This window comes from Drosophila ananassae, chromosome 2L, assembly GCF_017639315.1.
Source record: "Drosophila ananassae strain 14024-0371.13 chromosome 2L, ASM1763931v2, whole genome shotgun sequence".
NCBI classification, from domain to species: Eukaryota; Metazoa; Arthropoda; class Insecta; order Diptera; family Drosophilidae; genus Drosophila; species Drosophila ananassae.
The window spans coordinates 771600-790033 of NC_057927.1; the positions used below are offsets into that span (position 1 = coordinate 771600).

The 18434-nt window shown below is 47.1% G+C and overlaps 1 protein-coding gene across 3 annotated transcripts in view; it reads left to right on the forward strand.

The window, feature by feature from the left end:
* The window catches only part of LOC6500304 (homeobox protein homothorax), a 95228-nt gene extending 86918 nt beyond the window's left edge, over window positions 1-8310 (forward strand). For 2 of the 3 annotated variants that reach the window (XM_032449610.1, XM_014911007.2), the window contains exons 12-14: window positions 3923-3999; window positions 6430-6488; window positions 6658-8310. In XM_032449610.1, coding sequence (XP_032305501.1) covers window positions 3923-3999; window positions 6430-6488; window positions 6658-6818 — 297 coding nt within the window. In that variant the 3' untranslated portion in view covers window positions 6819-8310. The remainder of the gene's footprint in view (window positions 1-3922; window positions 4000-6429; window positions 6489-6657) is intronic. The other variant, XM_014911006.3, reaches the window with a different exon arrangement.
* Window positions 8311-18434: the final 10124 nt, after the last annotated feature.

Here is an 18434-nt window from a genome sequence, read left to right on the forward strand (position 1 = left end):
CGCCAGCCACATGTGTGTTTGCGGCCCATATGCCCCAGGTCCGTTCCCATTCTCATTTACCCTTCTGTGCTTGCCAGCTCCCTCCCTGGCAATTTTCTTCCGGCCGCCGTCGCGCTGTTGCCGTTTCTGTTGCGGGCCTACGTTTTCGTGTTGCTGTTGCAAGTTGCAACCCCCGAAAAAAGTGTGCAAGCGCGAAATGTTAAGCCACGGCAAAATGGCCAAAGGAAGCCATGGAGGTGGATGGGGGCACTGCCACAATGCCGGACGGCAGGGGGACGCATGTAGGTGCAGCCACGGCGAAAGAGTTGCATTGTTGTCAGCGAGTCATGTTGCAACGGCGCTTAGTGTGTGGCATGTAGCAAGTTGCCGGCCCAAGACGAACCCGTGATGCGCTGCCTTTCCTTGATGCGCTGGAAGGGGAACAAATAGTTCTCGTATGGAAGTGCATATTTTAAAGATATTTAAACTGCTTCCTGCCCTGAGCGCTTTTCAATTAAAAAGTGGAAAAGCAATAAAGAAACTCATCCGTCGGACTGGGTTTTTTCTAACCCCGAGAGCGACCTGCAAGTGTAGGGCATCCTCCGACCAGTTCACCCTCATTTCCGCAACGCTGCGAATTATTATGGGCTCCCCCGGCCCCACAAGGTTCGCGATTAGTGCCGGGCCTCCCACTCCTCCGGCTCACCTTATCACTGGAAAAAATGCGACGTCCGGGGAGGGGGCAGAACACCCATTTGGCTTTGTTTAGACGTGCCGGGGCAACTGGAAAAAATCTTCATAATGGCCCAACGGTCGCCGATTTCTTGGATGTGGCAATGCAATTTTCACATTGCGCCGCCAACGCTGCTGCCCCTGCCTCTGCCACTGCCTCTTCCACTGGCCCTGCTGGTGCAATTTGCTGTTGCTGTTGTTGTTGCTGTTGCATTGGTTGCAGCGGTTGTTGCTGTTGCTGTTGCCGTTGGCTTGTTTCACAAATGGCGTCGCATTTGGCGTTGTTAATGGCGTCGGCATCGCTGGCATCGCTCGGTTGCTTGTTGTGGAAAGCAGAGGGGCGTGCGTCGGGGGGCAGACTTCTTGGGCTTGTTGTGCCATGTGTCACGGCGTTGCAGTCATGTTGACATCAGTGGACCCAGGCCCAATGAAAGGGGCCTCTCTTTGGGGCCTTGGGCGGGCACACATCGCCACTTGTCAGCAGGAGAGGGGAGGCCACCGCGGCCCCCGGCTCCTGCCGCCAAGCCGCCCCCACCCCCCACTCATGCCCCAGCAGTGTGTGTGCGATGATTGTTTTAAATTCATTTGCCAAGTTTAAATAAACACACAACAAAGTGAAAATATGTTGGCGAAAAAGTGGAGCGGGTTAAGTTGCCACAGGGACGAGACTGCCACAGAGACAGAAATCAGAGGCGGAGGGCGCGAGGGACTGCGGCAGCCCGAGAAAGAGACAGACACAAGACTGGGCTGCGGTTGGGGGCTGGGACTGGGACTGGGGCCGGGGGCTGGGGCGACATGGCAAAAGCAACTTAAAGGCGTGACAGTAATTAATTATTTTGTCGTATGGTAAATTAATAAACCAAATGGACTTTGTTTCTACTTGACATGTTGCATGCATGTGTGTGCCGTGCTGCTGCTGGTGCTGTGTGTGTGTGCGAAATGCATAATTGCTTTCATTAGTCTAATTGGTGCAACAAAGTGCAGCTGAAAGAAAAACGCTTAAGCAGAGAAAGCCAGCAGAGGGAGGACACCAAAGCTCCTGGGAATCCCCTTGGTAGGCGTTGAAAGAGAAGCTCTGGAAAACGAAGCGACTGCAGCTCAGATCCCCGGAGAGTTCAAAGAGTCAACGAACTTGACTTGGCTGCTTATTAAGATATAATACATATTAAAATGATTGGTAACATAAGATAGTAGTGTGGTAGTAGTATAGTAGGTGTGTGCTATGGAAGTTCCAAAAACTCCAATCGCAAGACTCCCTGCTTCAGTTTCAAAGCCCATTCCTCTTCCTCTGACAACCACAAACTTGTCCCTGCTATTGCCAGCTGTCTCAGCTCGGTTTTGGCCGCAACATCAAATCAATAACCAGGCTCCACCTGCATCTGGGCCGCCCTGCCCCACCGTCTGTCCAGGAGCAGGAGAGCAACCATCTCTGTAAATAGATGTGCGCCACAAAGTATGCTATAAATTCCGTTTTAATTTACCTGCATGTAATTTATGCCTTCTGACTTCTTGAACATTTTCCGCACATATACATTTATATCTGGGTATATAATGCATGCAGTGGGGAGTGGGAGAGGGAGTGGGAGTGGGGAACATTGCCATTGGCATGTCCATTGTATTTACATGGCTCCTACGTTTATTTGTCAATACGCAAATTTCATATAGTATTTGGTATTTGGTATTCGTGTTGTTGTCCAAAGTGCGGGCGTGTCAGGCTGAAAGTCCTGGCCTCGACAGGACAGCAAACAAATATTGCTGCCGGCCACAGGACACTGGACACTGGACAGTGGACAGTGGACAGAGGACATAGCAGAGCAGCAACAGCAAGACAACACGTAAAATTTATTAAACACAAACAATAAGGCAAATGCATTTAAGGAGCTACCGAGCCAAGGAGTCGTCCTAGCCAAGCCTTGCCACGGCAGGACAACAACGGCAACTAAATTGCATTACAGACATGCCAGGATATCCACACGGGCAGGACAGACGGAGACAGAGACGGAGACGGAGACGCACACAAGGATGTGCTGCGTTGCACATTTCGATTGGAATTGCCCCGCCTTATATAAGCGTATGTGTGCGAGCGGACAGTTCATATATTTTTGGGGCCACCGTAAATATTCCGACATTTCTAAGATCCCCCCGCGCAGGACCCTCGTTATTTTCAAATTGCATTTGCAGACGGCACTGCTCTGGCCCGTGTGCTTCTGCTCCCCCGAATCACAATTATCGAAGGACGACGGGTGACGAGTGCCGAGTGGCAAGCCAGAAAGCTGGAACCGCCCACAGCTGCCGGAAGCGCTTGCGGCCGGCCGAGGGTTAGGCACAAAGGACTCTTCGTCCTCCGAGCACGCGCACAAAAGTACAAAACAAATCAAAAAGAACGCGGCAATTCGGATCCAGAGGGCGAAACAAAGCCGAGTACCTTTGACATAAACTTCCGCTAGAAGGGGTATTCTTTGGATCATTTTTCGCAAAAGGCCAGGTGATACTGAACAGTATCTTTCTTGGGAAGATCGCCAGCACATATAGTGCTCTAGGAAGGGCATGTCGATAAGCTTCTTGCCCCATTAGTTAGTGGAACACTAATAAAGTGAGTTCGATCGGAATCATTAAATCAACAGAAAGTGCACAACAACTAGGCAAATAAAACAAATTGTAATAAGCGCCAGGCCGGGCCGATTAGATTAGCCGCTGCTGCCGGTGGGCAGCCCGGGGGCGGGCCACTTTCACTTTTTGGAACTATTTGCTCACTGACGCCACTGTGTCGGCGGCCGACTGCAAGATTTATGGGAAGCGAGCCACTCTCCGGCCTTTGTTTGCCCATTTGGCGCTAGACACGCGCTGCCATTGCACCGCCCCAGCTCCGCCCAGGGCCCCCGCCCCCGCCCCGACCGCCGATTGAGGACACTCTGAGTGGCACTGCTGATAAGGAGGAGGCACTTGCAGGGCGGTCGCCGAATCGAGCACCGAAATGGTTGCGATTCAAGTGCAGCCCTCGGGCGGGTTGACAGGTTCCCATTTGGGTTTATTGCGGTCATGATTGATCGATTGTTTGGCCAGTTCGCCGATAGATAGATTGTAAATTTTCGTGCAGTGCACCAGGGCCGATAGGCCGAGGTGCGAAGTGGCTGTCGGGAGTTAAGTGCTCTCCTCACACCAACCTCTAATCACACGCTCTAATCACACTCTTATTGTTCTGCCCTTCCAGCATCCCTACCCATCCGAGGACCAGAAGAAACAGTTGGCCCAGGACACCGGCCTAACGATACTGCAAGTGAATAATTGGTGAGTACCCCACTCGATTGGATATCTCCTCAGACATCATAATACAGCGAACACGTCCGAATGCAAATGATGCCCTGGGTCGCCCATTACTTACACACTTTATTCTCAAACTAAACCCGAAACCGAAAACCAGAGCACACTAGAGCTGCAGGGGGGAGGGGCAATTTATAGGCAGCCCACGCCGAGGAGAAAATGGAAACAGAACCTGCCCGAGGTGGAAAGAATGCGGCTAACGAAATTATGAGCCTTGCTACCTGGCCCGGCCTGGCCTGGCCTAAGTCTGAAACGAGAAGCATGTCCAAATCCTAGCAAGATCCCGGAGTGCATTAGGCTCAAAGACGGAAAACGGAAAAGACGGAAAAGAGACACTGGCATGGCCGGGCGGGCAGGCAGCTTCATCAAATTTTGCACATTATGCGACAGGCTGCAGAACTTGACACTCTGCGGGACTGGTCGCCTAAGACTGCAAACACAAGATACTAGATGCAAGATACAAAATACAGGAATACAGGAATACAGAAATACGAAAATAGGAGAAGCTAGGCCAAGGTGAGTGGGCAGGGAGGGCCAGAGAGCAAGTTAAAAGCGCCTGCTGAATCTTTTATGCAGTTCGGTTCGTGTGCCATGGAATGCTTTTAAGCTGGGACAGGCCATAATAAAATCGGGCGAGAAATGTGTGAGAGCTTCTCCGCCTGGCAGTTCAGCAGTTCAGCAGGCAGCCAGGCATCCTGGCAGGCAGGCACTCAGCTCAATTAAATTGAATTTCGCGCTCACCGAAGCACACTGCAAATTAACAAATAGTAGCTAAAGGACTCGGCTGTCCTGCCCTTCCGATTCGCTTAGGCACGCAACACTGCGTAGCGAGATGGATAAAGGAAGAATCCTGGGATGTGGTGGCTTCGGAGGTGGGGGTGAAGGTTTGGTGTGGAAGGAGGGGCAGAAAACCCCAGCAGAAAATAGCAAAATAAAATGTTGACACTTTTGGTTATTTATGGGATGAAGCGGTGGCGGACGGGAGACACCTTTTGCCGACCAAGGCAGGACACTAATCCTGGGGGAATTGGAATTGGACCGCCCCGGCCCGAGGGCTGCTAACTGCGTAAATGTGTATTTATTTTGCGCAATTTGAGGCAGCCGGAAAAAATACAAACACTGCACAAGAAGCCATTCAAATGACCAGCGGAGAATGCGGAGAAATGGCCGAGAAAGTCCATTAACACCCAATAAGATGGCCCAGACAGCAAAAGTAACTTTGGTAATCGAAAAAGTTTCGCTTTCGTTTTTTTCCATCCCGAACAAGTTTTAAATATTAACGCTTAGTTACAGCTTCGGAGAGGAAAGTTATAATTATGGCCTAAGTACATAAATAACTCGCCAAATGTTTGCTTACACACCCGATATCTTTCCAGATATCCTCCCGATTTAACCTATCTTTCGCTTCAACTCTGCTTTCTGCGGAATAATTCCAATCTGCCAGCACGGCCAGCGGGCAAATCGATTTGCCCTTACAAGCCTCGCTTTCTTCCTTCCAACCTGAAGACGGGCCTCTTCGGGATATCTGGGCATGGTGGAACGGAACTCGATTCCATTTTGTCGTTTTGATAAACGATTTCAGGGCGTTGCAACAATTTCCGCCCCAAAATGAGGCAGCAATTGGGGCCACCGGACAGTCCAAACGAACTGCAAATTGAAAAGTCAAAAAAGGGGGCGAGTGTAGAAATGTTCCCTTCTTCGATTCATCTGAGGAGGAGTCCATGTCCACGTCCGTCCCGAGTGCATTAACCCCTCCGCTAACTTGGTTTTTGGCTAATGTATCGTGTATCTTAAGCCGTGCACTGGGAGAAAGCATGGGAATTATTGTCGGATTCTTCTCGAGCCAAACAGGCATCGGAACATTCCTAAAGGTAGTTTTCCAAGTGCAGCTTTGTAACTTGTTCCTCGGATTGTTTTTCACTGCCGTGTTTGGGCCTTTTTGCTGTGCGGATTGGCGTTGTTTGGCTGTTGTTTTTTCTGTCAAAGCCAAGTGACTGTCACTCTGGCTGGCCGGCCTTTTCGGCCGGGCCTTCCTACTGGCGGCTTTCTGCTTTAATCATTTTTCACTTTTTGTGTGTCGCCACTGATCCTGCGGATCAACCGCGCACTACTGCTTATTATTTCTTATTGCATTTATTAAACGACAATCATAACCAAAGTCGGCGAGCCCATTGATCTGCGCGACCTGCTCTTCTCCGGCCTGCCAGCAGCCGGCAGGCCGGCCAGCAAAAAGTGTGACTCTGGCGGAGATTTGCTTTGGTTTATGGCTAAGTTGGGCACATAAAGAAATCCCCGGCCGCATCATGCATTATTCATTGGACGTTTTCGGTTGTTTGTGTTTTTAATTAGAGGAACGAAACTAACCCCAGCATCTCTTCTCTCTCTTCCGGCTTACAGGTTCATCAATGCGCGGCGGAGAATCGTCCAGCCAATGATCGATCAATCGAATCGTGCAGGTAACTATCGTTCTAGACCCGAAAAATATCCATAACTATGAAATGGCGCTTAGTTCAAAGTTGAGAATTAAGCGGGGAGAGCTGGGAGCAGCAACCCACTTGTTTTTGCACTTGAAACGCAATTTCTAATTATGCGCATTTTTTCTTCTATTTTCTCTGTGAACTACAGTCTATACACCGCACCCAGGTCCTTCCGGATATGGCCACGACGCCATGGGCTACATGATGGACAGCCAGGCGCATATGATGCACCGTCCGCCGGGAGATCCTGGATTCCATCAGGGCTACCCGCACTACCCGCCTGCCGAATACTACGGCCAGCACTTGTAATCCGCGTAGGGTGATCCCATTTATGAGGTCCCACTAGCAGACTAGCAGGAGCAACAAAAGCGGAAGCGGAAGCGATCAAGCCAAAATCATAGCTTAAATTACAACACCCGGAGGAGGAGCAGCAGGAGGAGGAGCAGTACAGAGGGAGGAACCAGCGCAGTCCGATCCAACCCAAAACTAGCATACCGAGTGGCAATATCAGTCAAGTAAAGAAGCAAAGAACAACCGTAGTGAAATCTATCAAAAAACAAAACTAAATGATATTAGCTAAGCAACACCACCAGCAAATCAACCAATAAACACCAGAAGCAACATCAACAGCCTAGGCAGTCAGAACCAACATCAAACAACAAATACCAACAAGAAACAAGAAACAAGAAATTTTCAAGAAACCATTTGTGTATACCTTTAAACATAAATAACAAAGCAAAAAAAAAAGGAAGGGGAAATAAAACAAGAGCAGATATTTATGCATAAACAAAAAATGAAACGCTTAGCTATAAGTTAAATAAACAAAATAAACCCCACAAGTCACACTCACACAGGCAGACACAGGCAACAATTTAAAATTCAAATTTTTATGTTTGAAGCTAAAAATGCAAAAGCAAAAATTAAAAACAAAAAACAAGAATCAGAAGGATACTTTTTAAAGCATGAATTTAGGCGCAGTGCGGCAGTGGAATAGTATTTTGTCCTTTAAAAGAGAAATTTTAGTTTGAATTTAGCAAAAGACCCGCCAGAAATCACCGATAACTTCGCGAGAGTTGAAAATATGTATAATTTTGCGGAAACAGGAGCGTTCTTTGCTGTCTCTTAGTTTCGTTTTAGTTGCGTAACAAGTCAGTTTGTTTTCTATAATGTACATATATGCAAAACAAATCGATTATGAACTACATACATAATAGCCCCTACACTTACGATAGGGTAGGGCCCTACCATATATCCTACGTTTAGACGATTAGTTTAAATTGAATTGTTTTCTAATTTTATGCCTTGAACCACTTAAGATAAAACGGAATTTAATTTTTAAAAAACGGAAGCGAAAGCGGAAGCGGAAACGGAAGGAGACTACGATTTGAATGGAATTTGCTTTGAGAGTTAGTTTTTGTTGTGTGCGAATTCGTAGTATTATTTTCCAACCGGAGCACACGGACAGAGGACCGATTTGAATATATATATACAAGATAAAAGATACAAGATTTTGCAAGATACAAACAATACGATACAAATAATGGCATAGATCTATACATAACTCTGAATATGTATACGTAATATTAACGATAAGTTACACTCTAATTTTATTTATGCGTATGCGTTAATCCTTAGTTAACTATTATTATAATTATTATTATATTATTATTATTATTAAATTTACTTAATTAATGATTTAAACTTAACTAATTCAAGAAACACTGAGACGAGGTAGATTGTACACGAGACGGTCATTGATGGCAACAGAAATGCATACATGAAAAAATATTTGAAAAAATAAGTTGGCTTTGTGTTCTTATTTGATTTTGGTTCTTCGGTTATGATTTTCTATTCCAGCGGCACAGACACTTATGTACTTTTTCTTTGGGGCCCACTGTCTCTGAGAGATGGTAGTACCTTCTTTATTTGCGAACTTCTTACACTTTCTTTGGACGCTAAAGAACTGAATTGAATTTACATTGCGTGTGAGTCAGATTAATCTTAAAATGGTAACGAATATACGTAAACGCAGAGGCAACAAATCGAAAATTAAGTATTTCATTTAAAATGTATCGGATATTAAACAGATCGAGGTGTGTGGAAAGCGAGTACCTTTTTTAAAAATTACAAAGCGATAGGACGATTGTTTAGCCTGCTCTTTGAACGGAACTTGAGCTTCTTTTGCATAGAAACCGAACTCTAGAACTCTATTTCTTTGTAAACTCACACACACTCACTGACTACACTTGAAACAATCACTCAAATGTATACGAACTTCTCTAAGAACCCTCATCGAAAAACCTTATGCGAATTTTTTGCACCCTACCAGCGAGCGAAGCGATAGATTTATTTACAAAATTTGGAAACATCTGATTGGAAAATCGAGATCGAAATTGAACATTTTCACAATTATACAAGAAAACTATACGATATACGAGTACGAGTACGCATCGCTAGTAATTTATATATATAGAGTAGTTAATTAATCGAAAAATTGAGAACAAAATTGAGAAACGACTTGAGAAACGTTTAAAGTCTAAACGCAAATTGTACAGAACGCCTTAAATGAGAAAACCAAAGTGGATCGCATTGAATGAATGAATGATGTATACGAGTCTATATACAGAACATAAACTATACATAGTTATACCTAACGAAATTTTAATAATTCTTGAATAGTATATATATATATATGTATATCATACACACAGATACACCTAAGAAAACGGAACCAAACGCAGTCGGAGTGGACGGGGCGAGGAGTATCTCGAAGATGGCTCACATTCCTGACGGGTTTTCAAGTACATATGTATTTTCTAGGAGCTTCTTTTGTAGGCCATTTTGACACTCTATAGCTATATCGGTATCTGAGAATCCGAGAGACATTCTGGGTACTTCGTCCCGACTCGAAAAGCCTGTAAATTGAAGAGGGACTGTGCAATATGCGAACACTATTTATGGAGCGCTTGTATATGGAAGGTAGCTTTTGTGTTTGAGATCATTTTCGTGTCAGAATTTAAATTAAAATGTGATTTTCTCGAAACTTTAATGTATACGCCGTAAATATTATGAATATGATTATTAAGTGCTGCAGAATTGACATTATTATTACTATTATGATTATTACGATCGCGGTAATGCGATTATAAATTTACATATTCGAATCCGAGTGTAATGTATGTAACAAATATTGTACATTTTGATAATCCAGTCTAGACAAACACTGTAAATAGGAATCATTGCATAGATCACAGACCCTTAAGTACGTCACACATACATCTAACATAGTTCTAATCTAATGCTAGGTCGTAAAGGTAAAGGTTAGAGTCAACCCTGAGCATAGACTTAATGCACAAGAAACCCTAAACGAGAGTTAAAACAATTGAACAACTTAAACAGCCCACGTGACAGCATCAGCGAACCCATGAGAATGAGGGGTTGGAGGTCCCTGCAGGACACTTTGGGGGAAAGGGAAGGGGAGCCAGGAGCCAGGAGCCAGCGAGCGAGCAGGAGCACACAGACGTTAGAGGGGAGGAACAAACAGAACTCTAAGCATTGGATAAACTATAAATATATTTATACGAATCGGATTAAATAAATGTTTGTGCGTGTAAAAATTAACTTTAACTAAATTGCTAGACTTAAAGCCAGAATGAATTAATATAAATATATTGAGGACAGTATCATTAAATTAATTAACTAATTGAAGCTTCTATGTAAAGAACTAAAAACCAAACCAATTGTCGAACTTCTGGGCGCCTTGTCGTTGCGGCCGGATATCGAAAGACAATCCGGATGGCGAGATGCGGCGGCGGGCAACCAGGATCGAGATAAAATATTGAACATAATTTTCAATTGTAATAAATTATGAAATAAAAGATTATAAAAAAAAATCGAGTGTCCCTTTTAATGGCGTGCCACACATGGTAACGGGTTCATTGCATCGCTTGACCCCCGGTCGATGCCGGAGTATCCTGGGAAATCCTAGCTGTCCCAAATCCCGTGGTGTGGTACGGGGATTCGGGTCCGGGGCCGCCATTCTGACATCTGACGTGGGTCCGCTCGCAATTTGCCAGCTGTCAGCCGGTCATCGCAGTCTGACCCAGCCATCGACCCGGCCCCGGCCCTGGCCTCGGCCAAAACCCTCTGTCCGCCGTCCGATGGTCAACATATATCTCTTCGCAACAGTCCGGCGCTCCGTCGACCAATATAATTGAACTATAATTGCCCCGAAACGTTCGTGTTTAAAGCACGCTTCATCTGCTCCACTTCCGCCAGGGCTTCGTGATCGTTTAGACCAGCATTAGCTGCGTTTCGAAACTTCTGTGACGCGGTGTGGTGTGAACTAACTGCACCGCAACAAAGTTCTCTGGCACTGGGAGAAACGGTGAGGTTCTCTTTCAGGACTCTGCAGCAGACAGCCCCGTTGTCGGACAGTATTTTTTTGCAGTGCATCTCCAGGAGTGAAGACCAGGATATTCTCCACTTCATTGGTTCGTTATTTTTTGGCAGGCGCTGCTAATGCCACTCGAGTGGCACCCGACAACAGCTGCGTGGATTTCCACGCACTCTAGCCCCGGCCCGGCCAAGGAATTCAATTAATATTAATTAGCCAAGGTGTCGAGGAGCTGGTGGCTAAAACAGAGCAGCTCTCCCGCTGGATCCCACTCCGCGGCCGCCACTCTCGCTGGGAGACACACACGCACCACGCACCCAGATAAATGGAGTTTTAATCATTTTCCAAGTGTGAAAATTAGTTGCGTTTAAGGTGGCCATAATTAGTAGAGCAGCCCCTTCCGCCTGGCCAGAGCACCCCTACTCCACGGCCAGTCGCCGCAATTTTGTCTGTCGGCAGCTGTAATTACTTTTACGAGCTGTTTACAGCTGCTCCGAGTGGTCATTATGCGGTGGCGTATAAAAATTTCTGCTGTCAATTTATGCAAATTTCTTATTTCCCCCAAACGGCAGCAAAACGGAAAAAGTTTCAGTAATTTCAGTGTCCACCTACTCAAGTTCCTGAAGTTGTCGTGATACGATTGCGGGAGGACATCCCCTTCAGCGCTGCTTGTTGTGTTTTAAAACTTTAATTTATTTTCATTGCGCATTTTGATGCTCGTAATTCCCTCGTTATTGTTGCCTCCTGTTCCTCCGCTGTCTGTTGTCTGTTGTCCAGAGGCGGGGGCCTGGGTTGTTCCTGTTCCTGTGCCTTGTTATAATGTCACGGTTGGTGTTGGCATCATTACTTTTGCTATTGTGCGACTCTCACTTTGCATATGAATATGATTTGGGAGCGAAAACATTGTAAACTGCGCTTACAAAGCCACACGGCACAGCCCTTCCATCTCTCACTTCCCAGCCACCCTTGCCCTTGCCCTCGCCCTCATCATCGCCCCGCGCGGTGGTTGCTATTTTAATTTTGTATTTTTTCTGCCCTCCCCGGGCTGACTTTGTTGCGCACTTTCCACTCCACTTTTATAATTTCAAAACAGATTAATGTTGCGCATATGTGACACCATTTTATGCGACGGGTTTATCTCCTTTATGGCATCATCGTCGACGTCACAGCCGCCTCTCCGCAGTTCCAGGTCCTGGTGGTTCAGCGAGCCGGGGGTTCAGTCGCTTCAGCCGGGGTCTTAAGTGGGATCAGCATCGGCATTGGGTTAAATGCCAGCCACCAGATCAAAGCAGGTGCGAGCGTATTATGAGCGTTTTTCGAGGGGGATTCCGCTCGACGTCTATTTGGTTCGATTTGGGTGGGGGATGGGCCGTTAAAGGGTCAAAGGACGCCTTCTCCTGGCGTATTAATATCCGATGTGGGTCGGTTGGCAAGGTGGACTATATTTTTTCATTAGGGAGTAGGGAGCTTGGCCCACATGGAGAGTGTCTCTTGAATGGGTAACTTCGCCCACGAAATGTATTAAAGTTCCTTTTCCGAGAGCCTGCCGAATTCTGCTTTAAAGCATTAGCATTGTCTATGGTCTGTGGACTGTAATTCGATACCCAGGCAAGGGGCTATCTTTTCAATGAGTTTGTCAAGCCATTCATTATTCCACTGGCTCACTCACTCATTGCCCGGAGCAAGGGTCTGGATGCCGAGACCAAGTCCGAGGCTCATTAATGCACTTTGCATAATCGCAAAATCATTCAGACGCCAACGCAGACAAAGGCGATGTACTTTGCGGGGGCGCGCGAGTGAGACTCGAATTGAAATGTTTTCGGATAATTTAAATGACTTAAATTATGTAAATTGTCGCCCCAGACAATGGCGAACGGCGAATGCCGAATGCACTCCAGGGGCTGGGCCGGTGGGGCAGGACGGGCTCTGGCACTCCGAGGCCCAGACAGCATCCCGCACTAGATTCACTTACAAATTTAATTAAGCGCAATTGAAAGTAACACCAGGCCGCCGCGAGATCCGAGTGGCGACAATCCGAAAACTTTGTTTTGACAATTGATTCAATGAAAAATTTAGTGCACATTCTCCACTGGATGCCCGTTGTCCGTTAGTCCGTTTGTCCGCCTGTCCGCTCGTCCCTAGGTCGTGGAATCCGCGTGGGTGGACAAGCGGACAGCTTCAATATGTCATGAGGCTGACTTTTGCCTCGATTGGCTTTGCACTTTCATCGCAGCATAGCACAGCATAGCCACATGTCGTGTGTACTTGTCCCACTTACTGGCATTATTTGCCCCAAACCCGTACCCGTACCCGTACTACCCGTGTATCTGTAGCTCTCAGATATTTGTAGCTACTGTGAAGCCGCAGCCGCAGCCGCTCCGTGCTGATGTCTGCATTTACATAATTGAATTTGTTTGCTTGATTGTCGAGCTGTCGATGGTTCGTTTCAGTGCGGGAGTGGCGGCAGCATCATCAAAATTGACAATTGCTAGTTCCGGTCGTTTGCAGTTTGAAGTGCCATCGATGCCGCACAGATACAGATATAGAAACAGAATCTGGGAAGAGCCCTCATCCGCCGGCAGCCGGCAGCCAGCAACCCACAGCCTACAACAGGCAGCGCAAAAATCAACGCAATTTGTCAATAAAAATGTAACTCGAACAGATTGTGAAGTGTGCGAATGTGCTTGAAACAATCGGCGGGCATAAATTATGGTCCATATACGTATGTATGTGTCGTACGTGGTGTGGCGACGGTGGCTGGTGGTGCTGTTTCTGGATGACGTGGTTGCTTCTGCGGTTCGCCCTGCAGAGATTTCGGTGGCTTCCCTCTGCGGGCTCGCCGGCTGCTTGACTTTAATGCGTATAATGATTTCCAATGCAGATTAAATGATCAGATTATGGGCCACTCGAGCTGCTCGAGAGATCTCTGGAGTCCCGGGGCTCTGGGTATCTGGAGTGAAGTGTGCTTGCGGTGGCACTGAATCGGGTGTAGTCTTGGATCGGGTTGAACGGGGGTTGGGGAAGCGTCTTAAAGAACGCCTGTCCAACGATTTCAATTATTTTCTGTTCATAATTTAGACGTCTATTACTTTGGCAAGCAATTCAATTATTTAAAATGTGCCCCACCCCTCGACCCGCAAACAAAAAGCAATTTAATTTTGAATTAGACGTTAAGACAGTCTACTTATGTGGCGCTGCACATAGATGTTTGTGTTTATGTACTGATGCGTACAGCCAATCAAATTTAATGCATTTAACTGCAATCAAAAATGGCTGTTCTTTGCAACTTTGCAACTTCAACTTCCAACTCGCTTCTCCCCGGGAAGAGCCTTTCAGCAGAATTTATATAAATTCTGTCAATGCAGGCCGGCCCGTCACGCCCACTGTCGGTGTCTGCCAGAGCGGAAAGTACATTTGAATAAAATTACAGGCCAAAAAATAAGTGCAAGGACCTGTTTGATAAAGGAATCTTCAACTTAAAGATAACTATGGCTTAGATTATCTTTCAGGCTGAGCTTCTGGAAGAAAGGCAGTGAGATTATTCTCCGAGTGCAGGACTCAGCGCAATAGTTGGGCCCCAACCCCATTGCAGATGCTGCACAATAAAACTCGTATCGAAAACTAAGAAAATGTTGCAGTCGCCTCGGAACAAGACACTTTACAACAATTGCAGAATGTGTTTTGTGCTGCGCATGTCAACAAACAGATTCCCTCCCCTTCCTTATAAAAGTCACAATAATAATTTCGTAAAATGTTTGCATATTTTTGGCTGCCTCGTTGACTGCTGCAACTAAGGATGATAATCAAGTTTCTTGCATTTTATTTTATATAATGCTTCCTCTGCGGCCGGAGACCCCCTCGATTGTCGTACGTCCTCAGATCTTGAACCCACACAGCCCGCCGGAGCACACATGGATGGATTTTTCGGTGGGGTTGTTTATATATCCGCACTTAATGCTTAATTCAGTTACAGCTGCTCTGCTCCGGCTTGACATTGTTCCTGCTGTTGTTGTTTCTGCTACCATTGACAATGACATCATCATTATTGCGTGCTCTGCTTCAGAATCCAGTATCCACCATCCAGCAGCTCCTTGAGCTCCTTTTTCAGTTCGCCATCAGCCACTTCCTTGTTCTTGTGCCGGGGAGCTGTTGTCTTCGTGCTCCTCCCTCCGATAAACTCATTCTGCGGGGCCTTGTCACATCTTTGTTATATTTTTGCGCAAAATAAATGAAGTAAAGTAATATTATTGCACTTAGACCGCATTAAGTTGTACGTGGCAATCTGTGCTCCGGCAGCAGGAGCCAACAAGGATGCCAGCCAGGATGGGCGATGGGCGATGGGCGCCTGGGGGATTGGGTTTAGTTTTTGAAATTTAAGTGCCTGGGATTTTCTACGAAATTAGCCAAAGAAATGGAATGTCTGCCAGCACTCGCTCTCCCCGATAATAGTACTAGTACAGCCATAATCAAGTATACGCACACTGCACTTAGCCTCCCCCTCCTCCTCCCCTCGGCAGCCTCTTTCTATCTGCTATCCTCTTTCTCCACTATATCCATCTCTCTCCCATAGTGTCGCCAGCACAGTTAACAATGGAAAATTGCTGTTGACATGATTTTGCACTTTCGCATCGACTGCATTCGGCAATTAGATTTGTCCCTGCATTCTCAGTTGCATGTTGCTCTCGTTCCCCCTCCCCCTCCCCCTCGCCCTCTGCTCCCGCCCATCCATGTTGCAAGTTGCTGTTGCTATTGGGTTCGTGTTTTTGTGGTCATTCGCAAAAGTGCAACGTTGCAATTCGACTGCTGCTGCCGTTGCCGTTGCTGCTGCAGCGTGGCCATTGCGTAATGGGCGGCTGTCAATTTATTTGAATTATTTCCGAGCCCAAGCCCCAAAGCACCCACCCTTCGTCCCAGCCCCCAACCCCCCCACGCCCATCCGCGGCGGCAAAACGGAAAACGCTTTTAATAAACCGTCCTGGCCGCCCCGTCCTGGCTAGGTGTCATTTATGCAACAATTTCTGTTTTACGGCGCACAGCTACAGCTCAAGATGTTTTCGGCTCTCGGTGGGCTGGTCACTTTTGCAGACCATAAACCAAAAATATAATTATGACGAGGGTTTGCACTTCTGATGGGCCATCCCAGGGGGTGCTTCGGGCTTCAGGGGTGTCTGGCAGAGCGGCCCAAAGTCTTAATAAATATATGCGGAGATGCGTCGTAAAATGAGGTGCTCTTGGAGAACAGGCCTGGTCCTACGAGGGCGCAACAAAAATCGCATAAAAATGGCAAATTGAAAGGAGTCACCACAAAAGTGCCGCCTTAAAGGCTTCACTCGCCAATTCTTCAACTGCAGCTCCATCTCCAGATCCATCTCCAGGTCCATCTGCAGCTCCATCTCGAGCTCCAGAGGGTTAGTGTCAGGCGCTGACAGACGGATGGACAGACCTTCGGAAAAGGCCTTCTCTTCTGACCAAGTTGTTGCAGCGGGTCCAGTTGGAGGCTGGGGCTGGAGCTTCCAGTGGGTGGACACCACTTTAATTAGCCTGCGCTCGAGATGGCATTGAAAGTGCCGACCCGAGGAGAGACTACACTGGACATAACTAGCTTAGACTTATCTCTCAGTGTTAAAATCTCTCTGATCTATTTCTAGTGATAGCAAACTGTGGTATCTCCTTAGTGCCTCTTCCATCGATACTATTCTATAAGCTCTGCACTATAAGATTTGTTTACAGTGATAGACATTAAAAGGCTACAAGTCTGTGGATATCGATGGATGCGCAAGTGTATGAATGAATGAATCCCCGAGTGCTGAACGATGATTTGTTTTCCGACTTCTGACTGCAGTTGCTCAGGATCCTGCTCTCGTTCCAATTTTATCTCTGCTCTTGTTTCTTGTTTTTAGGTATTGTTCCTGCGTTTGGCGCGTAATTAATTCTTAAGACAATTTTTCATTCCGAGACTGAACGCCGAGAACTGAATGGAACAACCAGGAGCGGAGCAGGAGCAGGAGCAACCAAAGGCAAAAAAATGTGTTTGCTCAATGAAAAGTGCCAAAAGTAATTAATTTCATGCGAAATGCAACGGAGCGACGCCGAATCGCCCCTCGATGTTGCCGCTGTGTTTTTGTCATTTTTGTTTCATGTTGCGTGTTGCCAGTTGCCAGTTGCGAGCTCCCAGCTCCCAGTTGCCAGTTGCCAGTTCCCAGTTGCCCATGTGGCTGTGCGGAATTACTCATGCCGAGTGAAGTCGATCTCTTTGCCATATTCGCCTGTGCTGATAATTGCTTTAATTTTCTATTAATAAGCGGCAAAGGAAGCTGCTAACAATTAGCCGCTGTGTTGCATACGACTTATGACATGGCATGGGCTCCGAATCGCAATCGGGAACACACACACCCGTACTCTGGCCAGACTTCTGTCAGATTTCAGTTGAAAACACACAAAATGCGACGACAGCGTCAGGTTGCTGCAGTACGAACATGGCGACAGTTCCCAGTTGTGGCAATTAATAATTTTTCCCTCGGCCGCCCTGAGCACCAGCCATTAATTATGCCGGCTAGAGGAATTCCGCGGCATCGGCCGGGCCGGGCCGGGCCCTGCAACTGTCATTCTTCGATTTTGCGAGCTGCCCCGAAAATAGACAATGAATGCGGTAGTAGCGTGTGGCATTGTGGCCCTATACTGAAGCGCTAGCGAGCTTCATTCATTTTCCAATTAATTGAAGCACGCGCGTTACTTTCACTGCTGCTCCTGCTCCGGCTCCTGTTTCTGCTCCTGACCCGCCTGCTTGGATTCGCTTTCGTTTTTCCCGCCCGCATGTGGGGCGTGCCTGGCTTAATGGCACTTGAAAATCAAATTGGTAAAAGCAATTAAACGACGCCCCAAGGACACATTACAGCAACAGCAACAAAAGGACACAGACACAGCCACAGCCACACACACACGAACACTCTGGCAGGAGATGATTGCCTATAAAAAAGAAATTCTAATTATAATTTAACGCAAATTCGTTGTCTGTGCCATCGACGATATACTTTGCAGCATATTTACAGACCCACAAGTATGTTTGCACGGAGAGAAAAAGCGGAGGCCCAAGGAGTGGAGGATTTGAAGTTAAAACGCCGAAGTGATTACACTTCTTCCGGTGCATGCCTGTCTTTATGGCTGGCTGGTTTATTTTTGCCTTTAAAGCCATCGACGGATCTGAGGCTTTGGTCGAAATTCGCAGCCACCCCAGGGCGATCGGGTGAGGGCTGGTGGGTGGTAGGGGTGGCAGGACGGAGGACAGAGGCGGCCGGGCGGCGGGGTAGAGCGTCCCCTGTTGCGCCGGCACAAACGCCTTTGTTGGCTGAGTCCTAAAACAGTCCGCCGCACAATGCGTCCGTCAATTGCAGGCTCGGCTCTCGTTCGCCTGCAGTTGACAGATCCTTGCCTTTCCACCAGGCCGGCCCATCCAGGATGTGCGCAGGATAAGCGGATATTTCAGGGTGCTGCTCCTCGGGCGTCCTTCGTCCTGAATCCCTTCCATTCAC